The 25510-nt window shown below is 33.8% G+C and overlaps 1 protein-coding gene across 1 annotated transcript in view; it reads left to right on the top strand.

The window, feature by feature from the left end:
- The window catches only part of Prr16 (proline rich 16), a 352155-nt gene that overhangs the window by 261944 nt on the left and 64701 nt on the right, over positions 1 to 25510 (top strand). The window contains exon 2 of the mRNA XM_023700562.1: positions 16778 to 16875. Coding sequence (XP_023556330.1) covers positions 16864 to 16875 — 12 coding nt within the window. The 5' untranslated portion in view covers positions 16778 to 16863. The remainder of the gene's footprint in view (positions 1 to 16777; positions 16876 to 25510) is intronic.

The raw sequence follows: 25510 nt of genomic DNA on the forward strand, positions 1-25510 counted from the left end.
ATTGCATTTTGCTCCTTCTCATTGTCATTTTGTGTAGCACTGTCTTCTGACCTTTGTTGTAGATCTTTGTTGCAGTTATAGCCTTAGCACCTACTGAAGTTTAAATGTACATCTACAAAATTTGGATTTATTCAGCTTTGCCTGGCTTGGGTCTAGCTGCTGTGCTCTGTTCCTTTCTGTTTCTGCCCTTGGGTGTGAACCTATTGTGCCCCTCTGGCAAGATCTTCTGCTCCCGGACTATCTGGTGGTTCTGTCACCTCCACTCTCTGCAGGGATTGCAGCTGAATGGTTTCACCCCAGGCCTGTTTGGCAGCCCAGAGCTAAGTCTGGAGGGGACAAGGTGGAATAGGGGTAGAGTCAGCTCTCCCACATACTCACCGGGCCTGGGCTGGGACTGCTTCTGGTAGTTCTGGGAACGAGGCAGAAATTCCTACTAGGCGGGCGGTGTGGGGGAGGTGCTGTGGAGTGGTGTGGGGCTTTCCATGGGGGTGGAAGAAGGTCCCACCCGCGCTGCGCCTGGGCTGGGATGAGTAGGTACCGCCGGTGCAAGGTAGCCTAAAGCTCTCCCACATACTCACCCGGCCTGGGCTAGGACTGGGTCTCGGCATTCCCGGAACGTGACAGAAAATGTAATATTAATTTTCTAGAGAATTACATGATAACTATAGTATATGCCTTGTTTTAAATGTTGTTGTGATTTTAAGCAACTTATCACTTAATAAATTGATAAGAGCTCTCAACGTGAGCTTAAGACATCATTCTGCCTCTCTGTTATTTCATTTTTGGATTGATAGACCATCAATCTTTTCTTCTTTATCTAGTGTAAGAATCATAGTTAATCATAGTGAAGCCTTGTTTTAGTCATTCTATCTTTAGAGTAATAAATCCCTCTAAACTTCTGGCTTAATATCTGTCTTCTTTTTCCTGGGAATATGACTAAATATTTAACCTGTCTACTTCAGTTTTGTCAAATGTAAAATAATAACAGAGAGGTAATAATAAAAATCATTTTATAGGACAACAACAACTTAATTGCTAACTTTTTATTGTTGTAAGGGATAAAATGAAACTCCTTGGCCTAATTTAGAGGGTTTTTTTCTTATTTATTCTGCAGCTACTCTGCAATGTATTTCCTGTTTTAAAAAAATACACCCGTTCCAGTTAACCTGGGACATGTCTAATTTCTGAGAGTTGCTTTTATGTTTTCAGTTAAACACTTCTGTAGTGCCACTCTTTTTTACCTAGGTATTTTTTGACACTCTCCAGTTATCAGAGTCAGTTATTTCTCATACCCTTAGCCATAAAATCTCAAGGCACAAGCATGCGCAATGCAATATATATCTCATTGCCCTTACCAAAACCTTGTTCTGAGACTTGAGGTTTAGGATCAGGAGCCTAGACCAGCTGCCCAGGCAGTTGGGCTCTAAATTTGCTTGCTCAGAAGACGCCTGAAGGCCAAGAGTAATATCCTTCATTTGTCATGATGATAATATTTATGCCATCTTCCCCTAATCAAGGCATGTCTGTGATTCTTGATTAATTTGATGCCTTAATTAAGCTATTTATTTATGGTATCTAACACCAAAGAAGTGATTTACAGAAAGCATTGACCTGTAAGATTTTTTTTTCTCAGTATGTCAGTAAGAAGTTCGTAACAGTGTCAAATATAGCTTTCCCTTAGTAGCATATATATGCTTTTGCTGCTTTTAAGACAAGGAACCTAGAATTGCTGCTATAGTTTTTGTTTTGTTTTTAAATATGGTACCATGGAGTTGGGACCTCTTGCTCTTGCCAGGCAGGCACTTATGCTGCTGAGTTGTCTCCCTAGCCCTGTCTTTATTTCTCATTCAGGACAGCAGTTTCAATTTTTATATGGTAAAAACACTTTGAACATTGATCTCTTTCATCAAGTTATCTGAAAATATAAACTAGCATAACCAAGGCATTTTATGCCATTATAGTTGGTTAGTGACAATATACTGCTTGAAAATATTCTCTTTTAAACATAAATTTCAGAAGTAAAAGTATTCTAAATATTCTATATGTTACTATAAAAAATGCATTTTCTAAATATATTTGGTACAGGTTTTCACTATGCAGCTTGAACTCATAATGATCCTCCTGTTTTCAGCCTCGCTCAGCACCTGGGTACAAGGCCAGTGCAGCATGTGGTTCATGGTATTGAACCCCAGTTCCTGTGCTTGCCTAAGCAGATGATTATTCCACTGAGCTATCTCATCAGCCTTAAAAATGCATTTAGGTCTGGAGAATGAAATACAGAATAATTCTTGGAGAAGTGGGACAAGTATACTGCACATTAGTTCCTTAGAATAAATGCTCTTGATTGAATTGATTTTATAAAATACTGTACGTGGGACCAGATAATTTGTTTCTGTTTTGCTTTAACAGATAATAGATCAGTCAGTATGTCTTTATATTGTACCTTGAAAAAGATAGATTTTGGTAAGTGGTAGAATAATAATCTTGTACGATAGTTTGTTTCAAGAAGCAATTTGAAATACAACTGCACTACATATTATTTATCTTCGCTTTTTTCTTGCTGTTCACTCTGTTCATGACCAGTAATAAGCAGGATCACAATTAATTGTTTAATTTGAGAGTACTATTATATCTCTATATCTTACTTAGTAATTGAATTTGCATTATATGAATGGTTATTTTATAGTATATTTGGAAGTATTTTGTTATATTATGAACATTCTGTTAACGTATTTTACATGTAATATTTTAGCTTCTTAATGTTAAATACTAACTACTTAAAAGTATCTCTTCTATTTTCTAAAATGGCATGAGAAAGTGGAAGCTAACCTTTTACAACATGCAGCTCCCAAGATAATTTACTTCACTTGAAGTTGCTCTAAAGACTTGAAAACTTTCTTTATTTTTAAAGAATCAGGGTTAGTTTGTAATTTTCTTATAAAAACCTCTTTCTGAACAATTACTGTCCATCACTTTCATGTAAAGCATTTTGCATCTCTACTATTACTTTATCTGCACAGTAGTCCCATGTAGAAGAATTTATTATTTGCTATTTAATTATGTTTTTAACTTTTTATCATTAAAAGCTGCCTTATATATCTCTTGTCAAAATGTGTTATTTTGTAAACACATTTCCTGGTTGAGATTACAACAAAAGGCCAAGGTTTTAGAGTAACTATAAAATTTTAAGAGCATTCTCATCAATATTAAGGATAGTTTTATTCTCAAGGGCCAGCAATTAGTTGACTTTGCTTTCACTTCTTAGAAGTAACTACTAAAATACAGAAAAGAAGCCCAGCGTGGTGGTGCATACTTGTAATGCCAGCCCTTGGTAGGCAGAGGCAGGATTGTTGTGAGTTCAAGAACAGCCTGGGCTACAAAGTGAGTTCAAGGCCAGCCTGAACTGCATAGTGAGATTCTGTCAGAAAATAACAGACAAAACAAAACAAAAACAGAAAAGCCTTTTTGATGACTTTAAATCTGTCTGTATATCTATCTCCTATCACATAACAGATACTTTATATTTGATGTTTTTCAATCCATTGGACAGATGGATTTGATTTTTTTTTTTTTTTTTTTTTTTTTTGGCCATGGTGTGAGAAGGCACCTGCTGCAGATTGTGCCAGAAGGTTTTCTCTTTTCCTAACTCGAGGTTCCTGCACTTTGTGTGTGCAGGTGTCAGAGCCCTATCTGGGATTCCACTGGAGATTGACGTTAGAACATTCAAACTATGTAATTAAAAATAAAAAAAATCAGTTTTGATGACATTGAAAAACATAGAAATCTAGATCTTCCTGAAGCTTGCTGTACCACTGAAACATTTATTAATTAAAGTATTAAATTAACTTTTAACTTTAACTTTTTAATTTTATCTGTGCTTTTTTGTGGGTATTTATTTTACTTTTCTCTTTTTTCACGTAAGAAAATATTATAGCCCTAGACAGCGACCTAGCACAGCGGTTTCCGCGCCGGGCTCTAGAAAATATTATAGCCCTGAAAAATTATAGGGAATAAGCTAATCATCACCTTTGTATCCACTGCCCAAATTTTCAAAGAAAATATTTTGTATACTTGGCCTAAAACATTTTATAGCAAATACCAGATGTTTAATTTGCATGTGTAAGCATCCATAATTACATTCTTTTTCTTTCTTTACATATGATTATAAACAAAATGATGAAATTGGTGTTTATTATAATGAATTTAAAATATTTTCTACATTTATATAAATCCATATACAGTATGCATGATAGTTTTTAGTTTTATCTGGTTTATATTGCATGTATTTATCATACAAAATGATTTCTCATAAAACATTCTGCCTTCTAGAACTTCTGGTTATACTTTATGCATTTTTTACTACTGGAAGTATTCCCTTAGACAATATAAATACAAAGAATGTTGCATTGTATAGATATGATACAGTGTATGTACTTACCTATTGATGAACTTTTCTTTTCTTTTTCTTTTTTTTTTTTTTTTTTTTTTTTTTTTTTTTTTGGTGGAACCAGGGATTGAACTCAGATCCTTGCGTTTGCCAGTCAAGCACTTATCCTACTGAGCCATCTTCCCGGCCCCTGATGAACTTTTCTTAAAGAGAATAAAAATAATAAAAAATTTGAAATGATACAGAGTTTCACTAAACAAGATGTAGTTTTTTTGTGTGGTTTTCCAAGTTTAACTGTCTGCAAAATGACATCCACTAAATCTCTGAATGAGCATTTCCCTATTTATCAATGTTTAGTGGAAATATAGTAATTTGTCATTGTATAATGTATAATTTTCTTCTGGATTAGCTATACTTTTCGTGTTATAGATATTATTATATTTATTTAGTAGTATTGTCTAAGACAAAGTTTGAAAACAGCATCTATTGCATTGGTTGTTTTGACTAGTGATAGAAGAATGTCTTCTAAATTGTAATACACTTTTTAAAAAAATTCTATCCCATGCTTTCTCCTTCCTGAGACAAAGATACTCATTTATATTTCAAGATCATAGAACTATACTTTTCTATAATTTTTTTGTAAAATTGATAAAGTTTTGCCTTTCATTTAAAGTATATATATTTTCTTTTTTAATTAATTTTATTGAGAAACAAATAGCAATGAGACAGTTTCAAAATTGATTAGTAGAACAGTTTCAATAATTAATACATTGCATGTTGTCTTCATAGTGGTTATTCATAGTACAAGATGCAGACATGATATCCTGTACAAACACTATTAGTACATCTTCCTTATCATTAAATTAAAAGAAAGTAGCAGCATATCTATCCTATTCTATAGATACAGATACAAAATGGTCCTGAATTTATATACCCTTTTTTGTTTAGTTTTGTCAGAGATGGGTATTCTATTGCCATTTGAATATTGTAGGTATGGCAAAATAATCCAATAATCTAGTAGTCCATAATAGTAGTGGGTTAGCCATAGGACTGGCAATGTCAGAAGTTGTTGACTTGAGCCTTTTACAGCTCAGCATATTTATATGTCTTTACTTTCTATACTTCACTTTTATACTTCTCTGCTGGATGGTTAAGACCAAGATAAAGCAATACCTATATGACAAGAAATGTAACTTTTGTATCTGACAAGGTCAGTCAAATCCCCTCAGGATTTGGCCTGAAGCCCTGTTCCACAGTTTGTAGATCCTTTGTGAGAGTCAGCCTTGTAGATGAGTCACAGTCATTGCTTGACCAATTTGCTCTCTGTAAAAGCCTGAGAGAATGTTTTCTCTCCATATGACTCTCTTTAGGCACACACTACATCATCAATCACTTTCCTCTCTAACCCCAAATTTCCTTGATCAGAAAATTTGGGACACAATTAGTTGCAGGAAGTTACAATATAGGATCTCCTATGTCCTGAGTCCTCACTGACCTTGCAAGGCTAGCACCAAATTGTTGGCTGTCCTTGCTGCCCTTCTTTTTCTGTAATGTTTGGTCTGCAGACTTAACTTGTTAACCCTCCAGAAGAGAAGCTTAATGATATCATTACTCTATAACATAGGCAGTTGAGCTTAACCTTACTATCTGTCTGAATATCAAACATCTTAGACATAACATGGAACAGATATTTTCCACCAAGTATTGATATGTTAAACTTTAAATCCCTACAGAATGTGAAGGGGAAAAAAAGAAGAAAAGAAAATAATTGGAATAAACAATTACATATTTTTCACAGAAATTTAGAAATTAACCATATACAGCACTGCAACAGGACAGTCCTGTGACTTTTTTTTCTTGTCTCTTGTTTTCATTTATTAACCTTTTTTAAAAATAAACATTTACTTGAGAAACAGTATAGCAGTAATTGGTATGACATGACAAGCAGTACATATTTAGAAGACGAGAATGACAGACATTCCAAGCATGACCCTAGTATTACACATTGCTATCTCCAGTGCAATTGCTTCATTCATAGGTATCAGCATATATAGTTATTCAGGGTGAGAATCCTACCAATTAACTGCTAGTTTCAAAAACCCGCTGAAGATTTTCAGGATCATTGCCTTAACCATCTTGTGCTTATAAGTGTATGGTTTTGCCCCTGTCTTGTTTCCTAGATTTATATACATTTTCTTATACAATATCTTCCCTCCTTTTGTTCTGAAAGTGTTAAACTCCTGACAGTCACATTTAAATTTCTAATTTTTTTGGATATCGTTAGTAGTTCAAGATTAGCTATTCTGATTTTTTGTATTTAAAGCAAATTGTCAAGCACCATGCAATCTTACTGATTCAGCGTTAGGTTTTTGTAATATTTCTGTATATTTTCATAAACTTTTGTATATTTCTAAGCCTATCATTCCTTTGCTTTTCTGTGTAACATTATCATAGACTACATAATAATATATTTTATAAATTTCTATAACTTTATTATGTTTTGAGGTTTAGGAAAATGACTTTCTCAAACTTACTAGGTTTTTTTTTTCTTTTGTTTTTTTTTGCGGAACCAGGTATTGAACTCAGATCCTTGACATTCCAGACTTACTAGGTTTGATCTTGCTTCTATCTCCATTCCTTCACCTTCTCCTTCTAAATATACTGAATAGTCCTAGCTATTTTTGTTCCTTTATTTTTCCATTTGAATTTAATATCAGTTTGTCAGTGTTTGGGAAGAGATCTTTTAGAATTTGGCAGATTTTCCTTAATATATGTAGAGTCAGCTGGGTTTAAGCCCATCAGGATCATGAATTGTCTCTTCATCAGGATCATGAATTGTCTCTTCATGAGTTCCCATGGGCAAGTCATCTCTATTATCTTCTAATACAATTTCATAATATTTTCCATACTCATAACCATTTAAAAATATTGTGTTAATTAATCTCTAGGCTACCTTATTAAATTTCTCTTCATATTCTCAAATGTTTTGCTTTTGCTACATTTGGTGGGGTTCTTTTGTTTTTAAAATTAACATGGTATTTGTACATCTGTGTGGAATATATTGTAGTAATTCAATATATATATATATGTAATTTAATTTTTAAATATTGGAAATCTTGGACTCATCTAGTAATTTTGGAAGTGTATCATAGATGTACTTCAATCTATAATTACCCTATCATGCTAACAAAAAACCAAAAGCAATTGTTCCACTCTAATTCATGGAACTCTCTCTCTGCCCTGTCTATCCTCCCAAAGCAATCTATAGATTTAGTGTATTCCCCATGAAAATGGTGTTATTGTTTGTGACTAGATGTCCTCCAAAACCTCAAACAGTCATAGGGCAGGCTTTTATAGTTTGCGATTAATTCATAAACTAAGGCTGGGATTGTGGGTGTGATTGCTACACCTGCCCAGGGGTGCATAGCCTGCTTACAATATAAGGAAGGCAAAAAGGCTTGCTTTCTGCCTCTGCACTGCTGCTGCTCCTCCTTTTTGCTTTAATTTTTTTTTTCTCTTTTCCGGGACTATGAACTGCTTCCCTCTGCCATGTGCTACTCTGACTTGGAGCCAGTAGAGTATGGCCTGACACCTCCACAAAGTGTGAGCTAAATAAACATTTCCTTCCTTCATTGTGGGTGTCAGGTATTTTGTCCCAGTAACAAGAGAAAAGTAACCGAGACAAATGCCAATCACTTTCTTAAAGGAAACAGAAAAACATTCCTAAATTTTTATGTGGAAATGTATTATTTGTTAATTATTTAGCCTTAAAATCATAAAGATCTGTCATTAATGCAGTGTCATACTAGTTCAATTTTGGCTAAGATCATTTTTGTTTATCTTTTAAAATATCTTTCAATTTCCTCATGTTTAAGCTATGCTTTCCAAGAATCAGTTTATAGATTTTGCAACAATATTGCTATAATTATAATTTTAAAAAGTGAGTCTAATATAGATATATCAAGTACAGATTCATTATTACATTCCTATTTTGGGTATCTTTTATCCTTTTCACTTGCTTCCTTTTTTCTACTTTTTTTTTTTTTTCCCCGTTGGTGATGCTAGGAATTGAACTCAGGCTTTCATGCTACCATGCAGGCTCTAAACCACTGAGCTAAATCGCAAGCTATCTTTTTTTCTCTTTCTTTAGTTCTCATTTTGTTTAGTAGTTTTAAAAGTCCACTTATACAACTTTAAACATAAATATAATTATTGTCAGAATTCGTCAGAGCATTCAAATTTTCCTACTGTGATGCAGGTTCTATTTTATGTCTGACTCAGAAAATAAGGTGAGCATAACCTATTTCTTGAATATTTGTGAAATGATTCTAGAATCAGAAACAGAGTTCTGCTACAGAGTTCAGTATTCTCTGAAGAAATTTCACTCTTTAAGCTTTTCATTTTCTAAAATAGCTGACTGTCATAAGGAGATTATACCCTCTATTTTTTTTTCCATAAGAGACATTCTCTTTGTTACATAAAAGGTATTGAGGTATCATTCATATGCTTGGCAATTTTTTTTATTTGAGCAATTCTGTAGCTTTTGTTATATTATGAAATTATTATTAGAATTGCATTTGGATATGTATAAATAAAAATAGCCATTTTACTCATTTTAAGTGCACAATTCAGGTGTATTAATTACTGTCACAGTGTTTGAAGCTATTTCTCCTACTTCCAAAATTTGTTTGCACTGCAGTAAAAAAAAAGTATAACTCCAAGTCCTCATTCTCCCTCATCTCATTCCCTGATAATCTCTTATATACTGTTCTTTCTTTAAAAAAAATCAAAACAAATAGAGGAGAAGTATTCATCATGTTGCTTCTCTTGTTTCCTCTTTAAATTGTTTAGAGAGACTATCCACAGATTATTCTCAACGTGGTATTCTCAGAATGAAGACATATTTAGCCAAGATTTTTGACAGTAAAGTTCCAATATTATAGCAAAACAGTAATGTAAGTATGGATGCAAGCCTAAGCAATTTGTAACATTATTTCTTCTCTGTGTATATGAAATAAGAATTGTCAATTTTAACAGTGGTTTGTTGAAGATTAGATATGCTTATATGTCCTGCACTATTCGTGAATTTAAAAATATATCACTTGTGTTATTCGTTAACCTTTTCTCCATTTTAGTTCCTATTTCTCTGGGTTCTTCTAAAAAAAACAAAATTCAGCATTTGTGGGCAGCAACCACAATTTCAGCTGATTCCATTGTTCTAGAGTTACTTTTTCACTTACCTTAACTTTCCAAATTCTCAGTCAACTGATTCATTCGTCTTGTGATCTTGTGGATTGTCCTTCTGTTCAGCTTACCTAATACAAATATATGTTTAACTTTAGATGGTTCTACACAGTCTAACCCCAAGTTTGTGACCCTATCACAGAACCATTTTAGCACTTTAAACCTCTATGCTACAAAGGCGGTTGGAGAAGCAATTCCTTACATATAATGTACGAATTTGGGGTGAAGATGTTTTCTCCATTTGTGTCTTTGTTTTTGATAGTGCCAATTAAATAAGTTCTGCTGCACTATGAGAGTAATTAGTCCACACTTAAATCCTGCCTTGAAATGTTGCATAGAAAAACTACAGTCTAGAGTCTTGGGAGATAGGTTGGTGAGGTAAACACCTGCTTGGCAAGCACAAGGACCCAGATTTGATGCCTGGGGTGCCATTCCTGCTAGCCCCAGAATCCCGCGCATGCTGTCCCAGCAACTGACACCAGTCATAGTGGCACACACCTGTAGTCCCAATGCTGGGGAGGCTGAGGCAGGAGGGTCACTATGAGTCCAAGCTGTGTACTGAGACCTTGTATCAAATAAATAAATGAATGAACAAATAAATAAATAATTTAAAACTACAGTGTTTCCTTATACCCTAAGTACTTAATATACTTGCTTAGATGTCACATAATACTAAATATAAATAAACTTTTAGATAAAAAATCAGAAATATACAGGTTATTTGATTTTTTGTTTTGAAACTATCCACATGGTTGACACTGACAAAGGTTCTACAATCTGAGGTACAGGATCTCAGGACAAATCCTGAGGGGACTTCACTGACCTTATCAGACCCAAAAGCTACAACTCTTGTTGTGTAGGTCTTGCTTTATCTTGGTCTTAACCATCCAGCAGAAAATTATAAAAACAAAGTATAAGAAGTGAAGCCATGCTGTTATGTTGAGCTGTGGGGGACTCAGATCAACAATTTCTGACATTGTCAGTGAAGCAGAAGACCAAATACTATTATCGACTACTGGACTCTTTTAGAATATTTTGCTGAGTTAACACACCTATAATATTCAAATAACAGAACTAAAAAAAGGGGATAAAGATGAATGTCCATTTTGTATCTGTGTATTCAAAATGGTTAGGATAGATATATTGTTACATTCTCTTAATGAATAGAGGGATTTGTTCTAATAGAGTTTGTAAATAGAATATCATGTCCACATCTTGTACAGCAATTAACCACTAGGAAGAATGTATGCAATGTGTTAATTATTGAAACTGTCCTACCAATTTGATTTGAAACTGTCTCATTGCTATTTGTTTCTCAATAAAATTATGGGAAAAAATAACAAAAAATTAATTTAAAAAATTCAAATAAATACAATTATTTTTATCATGCTAGTAGTGGAATATGTTTATAACATTACCTCCAAAATCCTTAAAGTCATCTTTTCTGAGTATTAATGTATATATTCCTTGAATTTGAGCCCACATGATCAGAGAGATTTTTGATCCTGAAAGCTCACACAGTATTTGAAGTTTGCTGAATTGATGAAATAGTTAAGAAGTTACTCTAGCTATACTATTTTCAGTGGTTTAAACTCTTTTGGTAGAGATAGATGAGCACCATTCATACTTTATGAAGATTCTAGATAAGTAACGCAGGTAATAGTTCAGTGCAAATTTATAAAGCACACCATGTAGTTGATTACTGTAATTTACACAAGGATTATGGCTAAAATGCATCATTGCACAGTTTGAGAAAAATAAAATCTAGTAACAAGCACTAATTTTAAAGCTAGGATCTTGTTATTTCATTATCCATTTTCTTCTTAGTAGCATGGAATATATAAAACTAGTATTAGTATAATGTAAATATAAGCTATTAGGTTTTATAGTTGGGTATTATCATTACCATTTGGGTCATACTTTCAATTAAATGTTAAAAGTTGAAAGTTCATAAATTTATTTTTTTATTGTTATCCTTTCCTTAAATCTTGCACTATTTTGTTTTCCAAAAGCCAAGCTTTGATCAATGATGTAGAGTGTGCCTAAGGAGAGTCACATGGAGAGAAAACATTCTCTCAGGCTTTCATAGAGAGCACATTGGTCAAGCAATGGCCGTTACTCATCCACATGACTGACACTCACAAAGGATCTACAAACTACAGTACAGGATTTCATGCTAAATCCTGAGGGGATTTGACTGACCTTATCATATACAAAAGCTACATTTCTTGTTATATAGCTCCTGCTTTATCTTGATCTTAACCATCCAGCAGAAAAATTTAAAAACGAAGTATAAGAAGTAAAGCCATTTTATTATGTTGAACTGTAGAGGACTGAAGTCAACACCTTCAGATATTGTCAGTCTTATGGAAAACCCTCTAGTATTATGGACTACTGGACTATATTGGAACATTTTGCTGAATTCATGTACCTATAATATTTAAATGACAATGGAATACCCTTCTCTGACAAAATTAAACAGAAAAAAGGGGATAAAAATGAATTACCATCATTTTGTATCTGTATATTCAAAATAGGATAGATATACAGCTACATTCTCTTAATTCAGTGAATAGAAAGATTTGTTCTAATAGTGTTGGTAAACAGGATATCATATCTGCATCTTGTACAATGAATAACCCCTAAGACAACAATATGCAATGTATTAATTATTGAAATTGTTCTACTAATTGGATTTGAAACTGTCTCATTGCTATCTGTTTATCATTAAAATTTTGAAAAAAACAAAAGAAAAACCCAAGCTTTTTGTTTTCAGTAGTTATTTATGCATATTACTCAAATTTATGAATGTTTTTCAATTAATTCTCAAGTTCTTTTATTATGTCTGTTTTAAAGTTTAGTGGGATAAAATTGAAGACATAAAATGTACAAATATTAAAGGTATTGAAGGGGATATTTTGACAGAATTATATATTACCATTTAATGAGTACAGACAATTTAATTTATATATACATCACACATATGAATTAATCACCACAAAGATAGTACCAAAAAATTTGCATGAAGACTCCATTTTGGACAAAACAACTAAAATAATCCAATCTTTTCATCTATTTTGCATTTTTATGCATTCAACATATCAGTTTCAAAAATTTATTTATATTGTAGACTTTCATGGGTTCTCTGTTCACCTTCAACAATACAGTGATCTGCAAATACTTGATAAATACTTTTTCTTTAATTCATTGACGTGACATTTAGATGATTGCCATTGAAATGTGATTGAACTTCATATTAATTATTTATACTCAGCTATGGTGCTTATTTAAAAAATCTAACCTGTTCCAATTTCCTTCTGCATAAGTAGCCTAAGAAATGAGCATTAATTAGGTGTATTTACCAAATAAACAGATTGCCTTTGATTTTCAAAGGCCTCTATTACAAAAATAAGTAAGAGATGATCACTTCTCTGCAGGAACTTGCTGGTTAAAAAACTGATTACCCTTTAGGGCCGGCCAAATGGCTTAGTGGATTAAAGTGACTGCTTAGGCAGACACAGTGGCCAAAGTTCATCCCCAGCATGTGTGTTGCCCCACCCCTGGGGCATGCTGAGAGGGTGATGGAGAATGGGCATGGTGGCACGCCTGTAATTCCAGCATTTGGGAGGCTGAACACAGGCAGATCACTATGAGTCCAGTATACATAGTGAGATCCTGAAGACCCTCTAGACCCTTACTAAAATACAAAAAAAAAAAAAAAAAAGATTACCATTTGAATAGAACTTTCCTTAGGAAAGCATTTCACACATAGATTCAAATGATGGATATTTGTGCCTTGTGGGTTATGGTCCTATATTTGATTCCTAGATAAATCTGATGGTTGATTACAAAGGCACATTTTCTCCTTCTGTAAGCAGACTGACCCTGTGTATGTACACTTTTCACTAAGGCATATGATATCATTGATGTTGGGAGATAAGATACTGTGGCAAGCTCTGTATAAAACCTATCACAATTCTTGAGAAATCTATCTAGCATTCAATTTTTATACTGTAGTTCTCTTGTGTCTTGTTAGAAAGAAAGCAAATATGTAGGGTGGAGGTATCAAAACAGATTGTGGTTGGTGATTAATTCTGCAAAAGCTAAACATGTAAATGCACTTTTGTCAAGAATTGAGGTTTTACTCTCCTGTCTATCAAATTCAAATTATTTATTGCTCCTTAACAGTAAATGCCAAGCCAATAAAGATGTTTTTTTCTTCCACAGGGGACAATAATTCTCTAGGTAATTGAAATACAATTGAATAAGTCCTTTCAAACATATATCAGATAATTTCCACAACTTCTATTTTGGTTAACTTTGAGACTAAGATACACAAGGAGAATGAAGGAAGAAATTGTTCAGCTTGTAGTTGGCAAAAAAAAAAAAATTCTCCTGCTGAGTAAGTTCACAAGTTATGGCTGGAACACTTCGCTAATAGGTTTTTCCACTGTGAAAAGCCAGATAATCACAGCCTGGCAGCAGAACAGAATCTATATTGTTGACATGGAAAAAGTGGTGGTGATTGGGAAGAGGAGGGGTTCTGGCAGCATGTTTAGAGTTTTGTTCTTGTCCTTTGCTGTGAGCAAGAACTTGAGTACACCATGATTGCAGCCTTGTTTGCCTTTCTATTATACACAGAGTATGTGACCCAGAGGTATGTCCAGGCTTTCCTATTAGGTTCAAATTCTCCACTTGAAGTATTTTGAGAACTTCTGTCAGTAAAGATTCTGACATGTGTTGTTAATGTACTACCCCTTGGAAAGTACTAAACCCTTTTTAATATATTCACATTTCTCACACCGACTCCATCAAGCTGGCACTTTTTTCCCTTTTAGAAAAAGAGAAATGAGGCCTGGGGAAAGAAGAGCCTCACCGAGGATTTCACAGTGAATCTGACCCTGGGAGCTGTCATCTACCGCTGTTCTCTTATGTCTTGAGATAAAGGCTAAAAGAAATATTAATCTTCCGAGAAAAATCTAACCTTTCTTCCCCAGGCCCTAATGGATTTTTAAAATACTTATTTTTAATAAGCATGCTTTTTGGGGAAGGGAAGAACACAAATATGTAAAATCCTGCAAAAGTATTAATATGGTGTCAGTATAACTTACCATTTTGAAGTGATCGTCCACTTCAGCATTATAAATTTATAAATCTCTAATTTCTTTCCATACTGTTATGAATATTCAATATAGATTTAATGTAAAAATGGTGAAAATTTGATTACTGTCCTGATTTTTGGCTTCTTATATTATTAAATGTTTTAATCATACAATTAATAGTTATAATTAGATAATGCCTACAAAATCCTATTTGTGAGATTATTTTAAATGAGGATTTTATATTCAAGCTTTTTAATTAATTACTAATAGAAATATTTGCTACACTCCCTACATGTACAGTGGGTAGGCAAGTATCCTGTACACTTATTTTCATATTCTCAACAAATGAAAGGGTTCTTAGCAAGTAGTTGTCACATTAGTATTTGATAAACATATTTTTAATATGTGAAAGATATAGTTAAAATTTGAGTTCATTAAAATGTAAAATTCTGTTCTTCTCTAGTAAATATTCCAGGTTTTTATTGATAAAAAAAAATCAGTAATAACATGACAAGCAACAGAAGCTGAGAAACTGCGTTCTTTCTCAATTCATAGCTTAGGCTGGTTCTTTTGAGCTCCTAAGGAAGAACTTTCTTACTCTTTTCTATCTTGCTAGTAGTTGTCTTATTTACTTTGCTCTTGTTGCTGAGCAAAATACTCAATGCCCAAAATTAAGGAAGGAAAAATTCATTTAGCTTACAATCTGTGTAGATTTCAGTCCAAAATCAGCTGGCTCCAGGGCAGGGAGGCATGGCACCGGACCTACAGTTCAAGGAGGTAAAAGACAGCAAAAGCAACAAGAGCAAAAGAGAAAAAACAAACCTCTTTTCTGCCTTTATATTGAGAGTAGGCTACCTACCACCTGGGGTGAGTATACCACTCACACCATCTCCATGCCCTCCTCTTGCACAGGCTTAGGAAGTTTACACAGTGAGGACCCTGGCACCCTGTGAGTCACTTAAATTTCTAAACTTCTCAAGTTGACACAGTGAACAACATCCTGGAGCATTATAAAGGCATTTCCTCTACACACTAGGATACAGAACTGCTGATTTATTTAGCTAAACTTCTAAGCTTCTTAAGTTGACACAGTGTATCAACTATTACAATACAGATCCTGCATAGTACCCAATAAGTAGTTAATAAAATGTGAATGAATAATTGAGCAAGCTGTATGATCTAAGCTCTTACCCTCATATACATACCTATTTTAAACAAGTCTTAAGTATAGCTACTTAGTATTTAGAAACATATCACTTAAGGTATAAGGCAAGAATGAGGAAGAGCACCTCCCAGGAGCAGCAATCTAGCACATCTGAATTGAGTACAACCTCAGAGGCCCTACCCTCCACGTACCCCTTGAAACTTAGTATCACCAATCAAGTCATTGCTTTACCTCTGCTTCACTCAATTTTAAAGTAGTTGGTGGATGACATCACTTTAGAGTATGACTCTCTGAGGCTGGCTCAATCCATTGGTACGTCAAACAGTAAATTTATTTCCTCAGATGAGACTGAGTCAAATATCTAAGGAAAGTTCTCCTGTTTATAGAGAATACTCTACGTCACCATATTACTTGGGGTAATTATTATTTTCTGTTTCATGGTTGACCGCTCTTTCTGCCTTTTGTTCTTGACTACTGTCAATACAGCTAGTCCTGACCTGTCTATGAATATCTTACTGAGCAGCAGTACTAAATAGTGATTACTCAGCGTAAATCTTAAAGTTGCTAATACTTGATATAATGTTTTGTTCTCAGAAAAAAATATGCTCAGTTCTTGAAGACTTGATGGATTTATTGATACTCAGATTTTTTTTTAACACCCACAATATGTGGTACCTCATGTGCATTTCTTTCACGGATAAGTTCATATGTTGCCTTTCTTTTTTCTATCCATGTATAAACATCTTATTACCCTCTGTGCTTCATACTTGCAAACACCCTCAACCCCACTCATAACTTCTGGCTCCTTGTTTGGTTCACTGTTTTTTGAAACTCTGAAGTCAATATATTATATTTAAAGTTTTCTAATTTTTTTAACAGAAGCTCCATAATCTACTCCTACCTCCCCACATGATGAATCAGGGAAACAGTGCTGCAGGCAGACAGTGACAACAGGACACCAAGAAATGCCTGAGAAGGTCAGCCCCAACTTGGCAGAATGCTTTCAGGAACTTGGACAGCATATATCAGCATTTCTGAGAAACATGCAAGTCCAACATATTTCCTACTCAAATATGAACAAAAGTTGTGATTAATAAATAGATATCTTTGGATATTAACGTTACTAAGTAATGAATATAAATAACATGATTAATAATTCCAACACTAGTTATATAAATGTTATAGTTTTGGTTTGTGTTTTAAGTTTAAATGACACAGAAGAAAATGATTACAATAAATATCATGAATTTTGTCAATATTTATTTTGCTTTTAAGGATTCCAAAGATATTTTATAGAACATTGATGGTATTTTTAAATGGCAACTTAAAAATTTTAATTTAAGGTGTCAGGATTCATGAGTTCATGTTAGAATATTCTATCAAATATTTGCATTTTGATAATTTATTGCCTATATATTGACTGTGAGAAATTAAATGGACAATTAAAAATTCCTGAGAGATGTAATAGTAACCAAGTATTAAGTCAATGTTCACTTATTTTTTGTAGATTGATTTTTTTTGTACACAGTCCTCATTCATAATTCAGGGGCAGTCGTAGTTATACCCACATGTGACCATAAGAAGAACTGTGAATTTTTAATTAATAAACTTATTTTCACTTGTAAGAATATACTAATTTTTTTATCAATTTCTAGTAGCTGCTTCATGAATTTTAATGTATTCTAATAGTGAAACAAAAAGGAATGTTATTTATTAATTATATTTCTCAATCAAATTCTGCTTTGGATGAAGTACTTTTTACATAAAAGTGTATATTTATGTAAAATGGAAAATGTATGCTGCATGAGAATTAGAAGTACATTATTGATTATATCAGGATAATTAAAAAATTTAAAAGTCCCTCTGTATAATATTACTGATAAGACAACCCAATAGAAATACTTAACATTTTTTTTCAGAGATTAATTCTGATCTGAGTTCCTCTATACCTTTCTGCTGTTGTTTCTCTACTTCAGACACTATTAATTCATACATTTCAGCTGAGCTAGTGTCCTCTGTACTTGTTCTGGTTGGGCTCAAAGCCTGAGATTGCATTTTACTCCTTCTCTTTATAAAAAAGCTCAAGTCAACAACTTTGAACATTGCTAGTATTATGGAAAACCCACTACTAATATGGACTACTTGACTATATTGGGAGATTCTGCTGAATTCAAGCACCTACAATATTTAAATGACAGTGGAATGCTCTTCTCTGACAAAACTAACCAAAAAAGTGGGAGAGAAATGAACATCTCTTTTGTATCTGTATACTCAAAATAATTAGGATAGATATACAGCTCCATTCTCTTAACTCAATGAATAGAGAGGTTTGTTATAATAGTGTTTGAGACAGGATATCATGTTTGCATCTTGTACAATGAATAACCACTAAGACAACAATATGCGGGCTGGGGAGATAGCTCAGCAGCTTAAGTGCCTGCCTGGCAAGCACAAGGTCCTGAGTTCAATTCTCAGTACCACAAAAAAAAAAAAAAAAAATGCAATGTATTAATTATTGAAAATGTGCCAGTAATCGGTTGTGAAACTGTCTCATTGATATTTGTTTCTCAATAAAATTATTAAAAAATAAAATAAAATAACATTTTTCTTTCACTTTTAAAAATAAATAATATGTATTCACCAGGAAACTATATAACTCTCCAGTATTAAAGTATGTTGTGGGGGCTGGTGAGATGGCTCAGTGGTCTAAAGCACCTACTTAGAACAAGCTTAGCAAAGCACAGGGACCATGGTTCAATCCCCCAGCACCACATGCCAGCCGGCCCCGCCCCCTGGTGGGCTGAGCTGGCCACACACACACACACACACACACACACACACAGACACACATAAATAAATAAAAAATAAAATAAAAAAAATAAAGTATGTTGTGATAAATTAACATTTCTCAACTTCAAAATCTAGTAGTAATACTAACTTGCCTATTAATATTTTCCAATTCATGTATTCAAACTGAGTCCCTAAAGCTTTCTGCTAGCTTACTGTGACAGTTCAGTATACACTACCCAGGTATTCTGCCTGATACGGCTTTTACAGAAAAAAAAAATGGAAAAGGAATGCTGTAGCCTAGTATGAAATCTCTTTTATTTTTTGGTGGAACCAAGGATTGAACTCAGGCCTTTGCACTTGCCAGGCAAGCACTTATTCTACTGAGCCATCTCCCCAGCCTTATAGTATGAAATCCTGATGATCTACAATCAAACAGTCTTTACCTAGGGGACATTAGATTGATGCACATGTTGTTTGAGATTGAAAAATTGGGTCAATTTGGCAATATATTCAGAAGCCACTGTTTGCAGCTATTACATGATGTCACATTATCCCCTCAGATAAATTATCTTATGATCTTTATAGCATTGGTATACGTATCAAACAGTGAGAGGAACCTTTGGACTCAGTTATAATTTTTATGGGAAAAATAATGTAAATGCTTATCTTAGCTGAGTTTGGTTAATTAAAAGTGATAAATTCACTGAAAAAGCCATTATAAGTTGACTTGTAAAAACAGTAAAGAATTTGAAACATCTTACCACTACTATAGTAGGGGTTATAAATTTTCTTAAAATATCTAAAGTATTTGCTGCACTGAGCAAAAAACAGTACCTGCCACTTAATGTAACAAGTGATTTAAATAACATTGCTAGTTTGGAGAGTAAAATAAATTATAGTTCAATTCAATATCAGTTGTCAATCAGAATGAGTTATTATATGTTAGCATACTAATGCAAATTATATACACTAGCAAAAGTGAATATAGATATTTGAGGGGCTCAGTGAATGACTGAAATAGGAAAATTTCTCCTAAATGTTCAGATTAAACTGTAATAAAAGTCTAATATCTTTACTGCTTTTATCAAACTAAAAATTAATAGTGTGAACTAATTGAAGAGACTTTTCAGTTCTCTCATCCACTGAATATTTTTTGAACATGCTCACTGTACTGGACATTGTGTGGAAAATGAGAGATTAAAGGATTGCTAAGGCATTTGTCTTTCCTTTTTCACTCCCTGTGCAGTGAGAAAGTTTGTTTTTAATTCAGGAAAAGAGTAACTAGTATTTTAGTTAAAATAATTTATTTTTGTTTAAGTTGGAAATAAATTAGAGAATGAAAGTAAATTTAGTTTTATGAAATTATGGATGGTGATCATAGGGAGGAGTGAAAATGATTGTGGCTCAAAATTAAACAAATATTATTCCATAATGATCTGAATCTCAGAAGCAAGCAGGCCTCCTGAATTTGCAGGCCATGTTACAGTTGGCTGTTACAGTTAAGTTAAAGAAAAAGAATATAAGAATGGATATTAAAGTCGTTGGAAGATTGTGAAATTCTGTAATACAAATTTATTTTACATTTATTTGCTATCAAGAGTGACCTCGACTGTGATAATGATGAATTACAGAGCACAGTGATGGCAAGGCCGACAGTCGCAGTGGAGAAACGGGTAGATCAGCTTTCTGATTGTACTGTAGTTTTTCTCAGACGATCACAGTGATTGATGCCCCAGGGAAAAAAAATGAGCTTGTGAGGTGAGGTTGGTTGATAGCATGAACAAATCAAAACAGCTGCCGAAAACATTTGGAAGATAATTGTTTATGCCTAGCCTTATCTGCAGACAAGTTGCTAGCTCTGTGATGTAGGTCACCAAGGAAATGTAGCAGTGATGTAGTCCCTGAAAATGATAGAGAGTACTGCTTTGCAGTTATTGTTGTTAGAATGTTTCTTTGCATAGATTAGGAAACCTTACATTTATCCTTCTAACTCACTGACCACCACTCATTAGTGTTTTTTGTTGAATTTTTATTGTTTTCTCAACCTTGTGTTGAGAGTTCTTTTCTCCTTAATCTCTCCATTTCTCTTTTAATACTTTTTGCCTCTTTTCTTTATGTAATAACCAGCTCACTCCATGGGGATCTTGCTTAATTTCATAGTTTTAAGCAACAATTCTATGTGTGCAACTCCCAGATTATATCTTAAATACTGACACTGTCCTGACCCACCTGTTGTCTCCATTGGTATATGGTAGGAATCATAAACATGTTGGAACAGTGATTCCAAGTGCCACAGTGCCAGAGCCTGCTGGCCCAACACTTTGGAAGGATGACACAGGACTATCATTTAAGCCAGGAGTTTGGGGCCAGCCTTGGCAACATACCAAGCTCTCATCCTTTCCACCTCACTTCCTTCTCCACTCTTCAAAACAACACAGGGGCTGGGAGATGACTCAGTAGAATAAGTGCTAGCCTGGCAAGTGCAAGGGCATAAATTTAATCCCTGGTTCTAAAAAAAAAAAAAAAAGCACAGTTTCATATTCAGTGCCAATTCACACAGTTCTTCTCTTTTAGTGGCCTCTATGTCAATAAATCAACCTATCACCTAACAAATTGCTTGGATCAAAACTGGGCTTTGATTCTGTTTCCTCCCTTTTTCTCATTCTTTATTTCCTACTTTTTTTTTTTTTTACTTGTTTTTTACATCTGCCTTCAAAATGAGTCCTGAGTCCTTCTTTTCACAATCACCTTTATTGTTATGGTTTATGTCTAAAATTACCACCCAAAATTCCATTAATTGTGGAAAGCATAACCCACTGAAGGGTTCATCACCAAATGTACCATTAGGAAGCAGCCTGCTTAGGACAGGTGGCTCCCTGGAAGCTCCACCCAGAAGGATAGGTGTGATCTTGTCCGTTGCTTCTTCCTCCTTGGTCTCTCCTGGCTGCCATGGGTTGAACAGATGTTCTCCACACAGGCCCCTCCACCGAGCTGATTCTACCGTAGAGCCTGGTGACTATTGACACAAAACTCTAAAATCAAGCCAAAATTAGCCTCACATTCTTTTAAATGATGAATACTTTTAAGTGTTGGATACTGTGTCACAGTATCAAGAAAGTAATTAAAACATCTTTCCACCCTCATCTCTCAGTAACCAGAATGTCCCCCCTTTTCTCCATTTTTTGTTTGTATGTAATTTATTTTCTTTTCAACAAAAATGACTGTTTTTTGAAATATGAAACAATCCATAACATACTACATTGAAGACTTTCATGGCTCCCTGTTGCTGCTAGGATTCTGTCAAGTCTCCTTGGTGTGGCTGTGTATTGTGATTAATCCACTAGGACACCTTTGGATCCAGAGCACATCTTTTATCATTCTCTGATGTTCCTGCCCAACACTTTGCCATACAGTGTTTTTGTTTTGTTTTGTTTTTGAATTTCCTAGACCCACCTTACTATTAGGCCATAGTATGCAGGCAGCTGCCTAATTCTATCATTTTAGAACATTTCATGGGTCACCCCCATAGAGGTGCTTACCTTGTGCCCCAAGATGAGCTTTGGCTGTCCATGTACATGTGCCTTGTCCTGTACTTGGCCTTCTGGTGCAACACGGGTTCTTACTGTAATATCTGTAGTGTTTTCATGTGCACACTGAGAAATTTTGGGTACCTTTGTTTGCTTTTTCATGTCTGTTCTGTCTTGTCAGATATAAGCTCCATAAGAGTATAGGCCTTATTTGCCCTTCTGATTGAGCCCTCAGAGTCTTGAAAAGTAACAGTGCTTCTTGGAATGGAGAAAAAGAGATTGTGTACCCCAGTTTTTTCTTATATTTTTCATCCTCAGATGCTTTAGAGTGATTTCCAAAGGTAAAGAAAAAGTGGAAAAAACTGATGAATACCTCACTCAATTTGACCCCTTATATGTTTGTGGCATATCACTTGATTTCATTTGTAAATAAGGCCTAATTAATAGATAACTGTCTCATGTTGTTTTGGGCATAAATAATTTTGGTTAATATTACTTTATTGTATTATTGTTACAGTAATCACTGTTACATTATCATTGTTATAATGCTAATGACTATATTGTATCATTGTTACATTTGCCCCTATTGTTACATGTTATTACTTGACATGTCCCCCATGTCATAGAACTCGCATATTGTATTAGATAAAGTTTCAGAGAGGTAAACATGGTTGTTAACTTTTAATGGATTGGTTAGACATCTAGAAAAATTCTTTCTAATGTAAATAAATAGGTGTTAACATAAAAAAGTACAGACAACAGTTTTGAAAAATTTGATACATTTTGAGTTCAATAAATGTAGTACAGTTTCTATACAACTGAATTTTTCAGAGCTTTTAAAATCTTAATAAAAATGAATGTGCTACTTAGCCTTTTTTTAGTCATGCCATGATTGATACTTTAAAGCATCAATTTGTACTAAAAGAATTAGTGTAAGAGGTGTATGCTATTTATCTGAGTATTTTATATTTTACAAGTATAAACTTAATATTTATATTATTAAAAGGTTAACAAATGGCAATATACACATTGACCTTCTAAGAGGGACATAATTTATAGAAGATTTTTAACAGTTGGGGTTGTTTTTCCACATAGCATATTCTGTTTTCTCATTCCACAGATAGTGACAGGATTGTTGCTTAGGAAGATGATAGACATTCTGATAGTTCAGTAAGAGATCCTTCCTAGTGCATGAAGACTGCATTTATGAGCGTGATGTGCAGAGGTAAACAGAGTGTGTGGTGCACTCTCAAACAGGGTGTGTGGTGTAGAACTTGCTCTACCCTCTGAGTTGCATGATGCTGATCAGATTACTGAACATCTCTGTGTCTCTTATCCCATTTGAAAGTAGAGATCTATGCAGATGCTACTCCATAGAAGTACTATGATGATTAAATGAGGTCCTGTTTTGAAATGATTATAAAGTCATTGTCCCTAATATGTACTCCATATTCATTGAATAAATAAGTTAAGCTGGAAAATTGCACAGTTGCTTTTTCTATTTATATTTATATATTTGTGTTGTGTTTAGAAGGATGTAATAGTATGAAGAAGGAATGATCAGTCTTAGAAATTTAATTTTATTGTTTATCTCTAGGCCAAGTGATGCTGTGTCTTAAAGTACATGGGTAGTAGATACTTTCTTTTTTCCACTAATGACTGTGTGGTACTGGATAGATTAGAAAATATTTTGATTCCTTTCTTACAAAAAATTGTGTTGTTTGTCCTTGATGTTGTCATTGTTGAATGAGGTATGCACACCTTAGTAAGAATATAGATATATTCTAAACACCATGTTTTATTAGTACTACTACTATTCTATTTCCATGACAATATGGTGTATAGTTTTTATAACAATTAACAACTTGAGCTAATTATGCTATGTATATTTTTCATCACCTAATCCTTAGAACAAGCTTATTAAGTGAAAACTATCTCTATTCTACACTAAAGAAAACAAAGAAATGTAATGATTTCCCTAATTTTTAGAATTAGTACGATGTTGGGAACTTGAACTCAAATCCAGAATCTGTGTTCTTGGTTGTTCTGCAATTCTGTCTCTCTTTCTCCTGGAAGCTTGAATACAATACTGGAGCATCTGAAAGATCTAAAAGTTTATCTTAGCACAGATTCCCCAAAATGTTTGAGATCCAAGTATTGTTAATTAGAAGTTTGTAAGATTTTCATAAACTTTATTAAGTGATCATCATTAATCCTAAAACTGGAAATCTGAGTTTTAAAACTTAAAATTTTTTAAATATTTACTTCAATCTTAAAATGTTTCAGATTTTGGAACAATCTGGTTTTCAGATTTTCGGACTGGGATGTTCAACTTGAACCAATTTTTCCAAGGCTGAGTAAGCTCTATGGACAAGAGCAACCAATGAGTCTGGATTGTGCAATCCATAGAAACACTGTTGAACACAATGATAGATGATAATGATCCAAATGTTCATTCCCTGATGGTAGAATAAACAAATATGAACTATCTATAAGGTCTATGCTATACTATAAAGAGCCTCATAATTATTGTGCAAATTAATGAAGCCAGATTTAATTGACTACACAGGGTATGACTTAATTTTCATCAAATTTTCAAAAAGACAGACCTTTGGAGTAAAAAAGTAGATTATTTGTGATTCAAGACTGAAAATTATAATATGGCTAACTACAAATTTCTATAAAAGATCTTGTGAGAATGATAACAATATTCTAAAGCTGGGTTATGGAAAGGGTTGCACAAATATACAAATTTATGAAAAACCACTGACTAAAAGTAATTGTATACATTTAAGGGTGAATTTCATCACATATAAAGTGTACTTCAAAAACATTGTAAAAAGATACAATTTATTTAGAATTCTATGTAAGGTATCCCTTTGTATGATAATGTGCATATCTGTTTTTGAAACTAAATTAGGTTTCTGTGCATTTAAATTTTTCTTTTCAAATGAAAATGTTTAAATGGAAGTTGCATGATGTTGTTAGAATTATGTACAGACGAACATATGCAAAATGTAAAAGAAATCCACTACTTGTAACATGTGTCCATGTTTAAAGCAAATATTTTTCTTTTCCTTTGGTGGTACCAGGGATGGAACACAGACCCTTGTGCTTGCCAGGCAAGCATTTATTCTACTGAGCTATCTCCCCAGCCCCTAATATTATCTTATAAAAATCATTTAATATCATACAGACAGTTGGAAGTGCAGGCAATAAGAATTTCAGGTGTGACTTGGGATTGATGTATTTTAGTAGCATTTTGATGGGTACTGTCAGGCAACTCCTTTCTTTC

The sequence above is a fragment of the Octodon degus genome, unplaced genomic scaffold (assembly GCF_000260255.1).
Source record: "Octodon degus isolate 3935 unplaced genomic scaffold, OctDeg1.0 scaffold00124, whole genome shotgun sequence".
Taxonomy (NCBI): Eukaryota; Metazoa; Chordata; class Mammalia; order Rodentia; family Octodontidae; genus Octodon; species Octodon degus.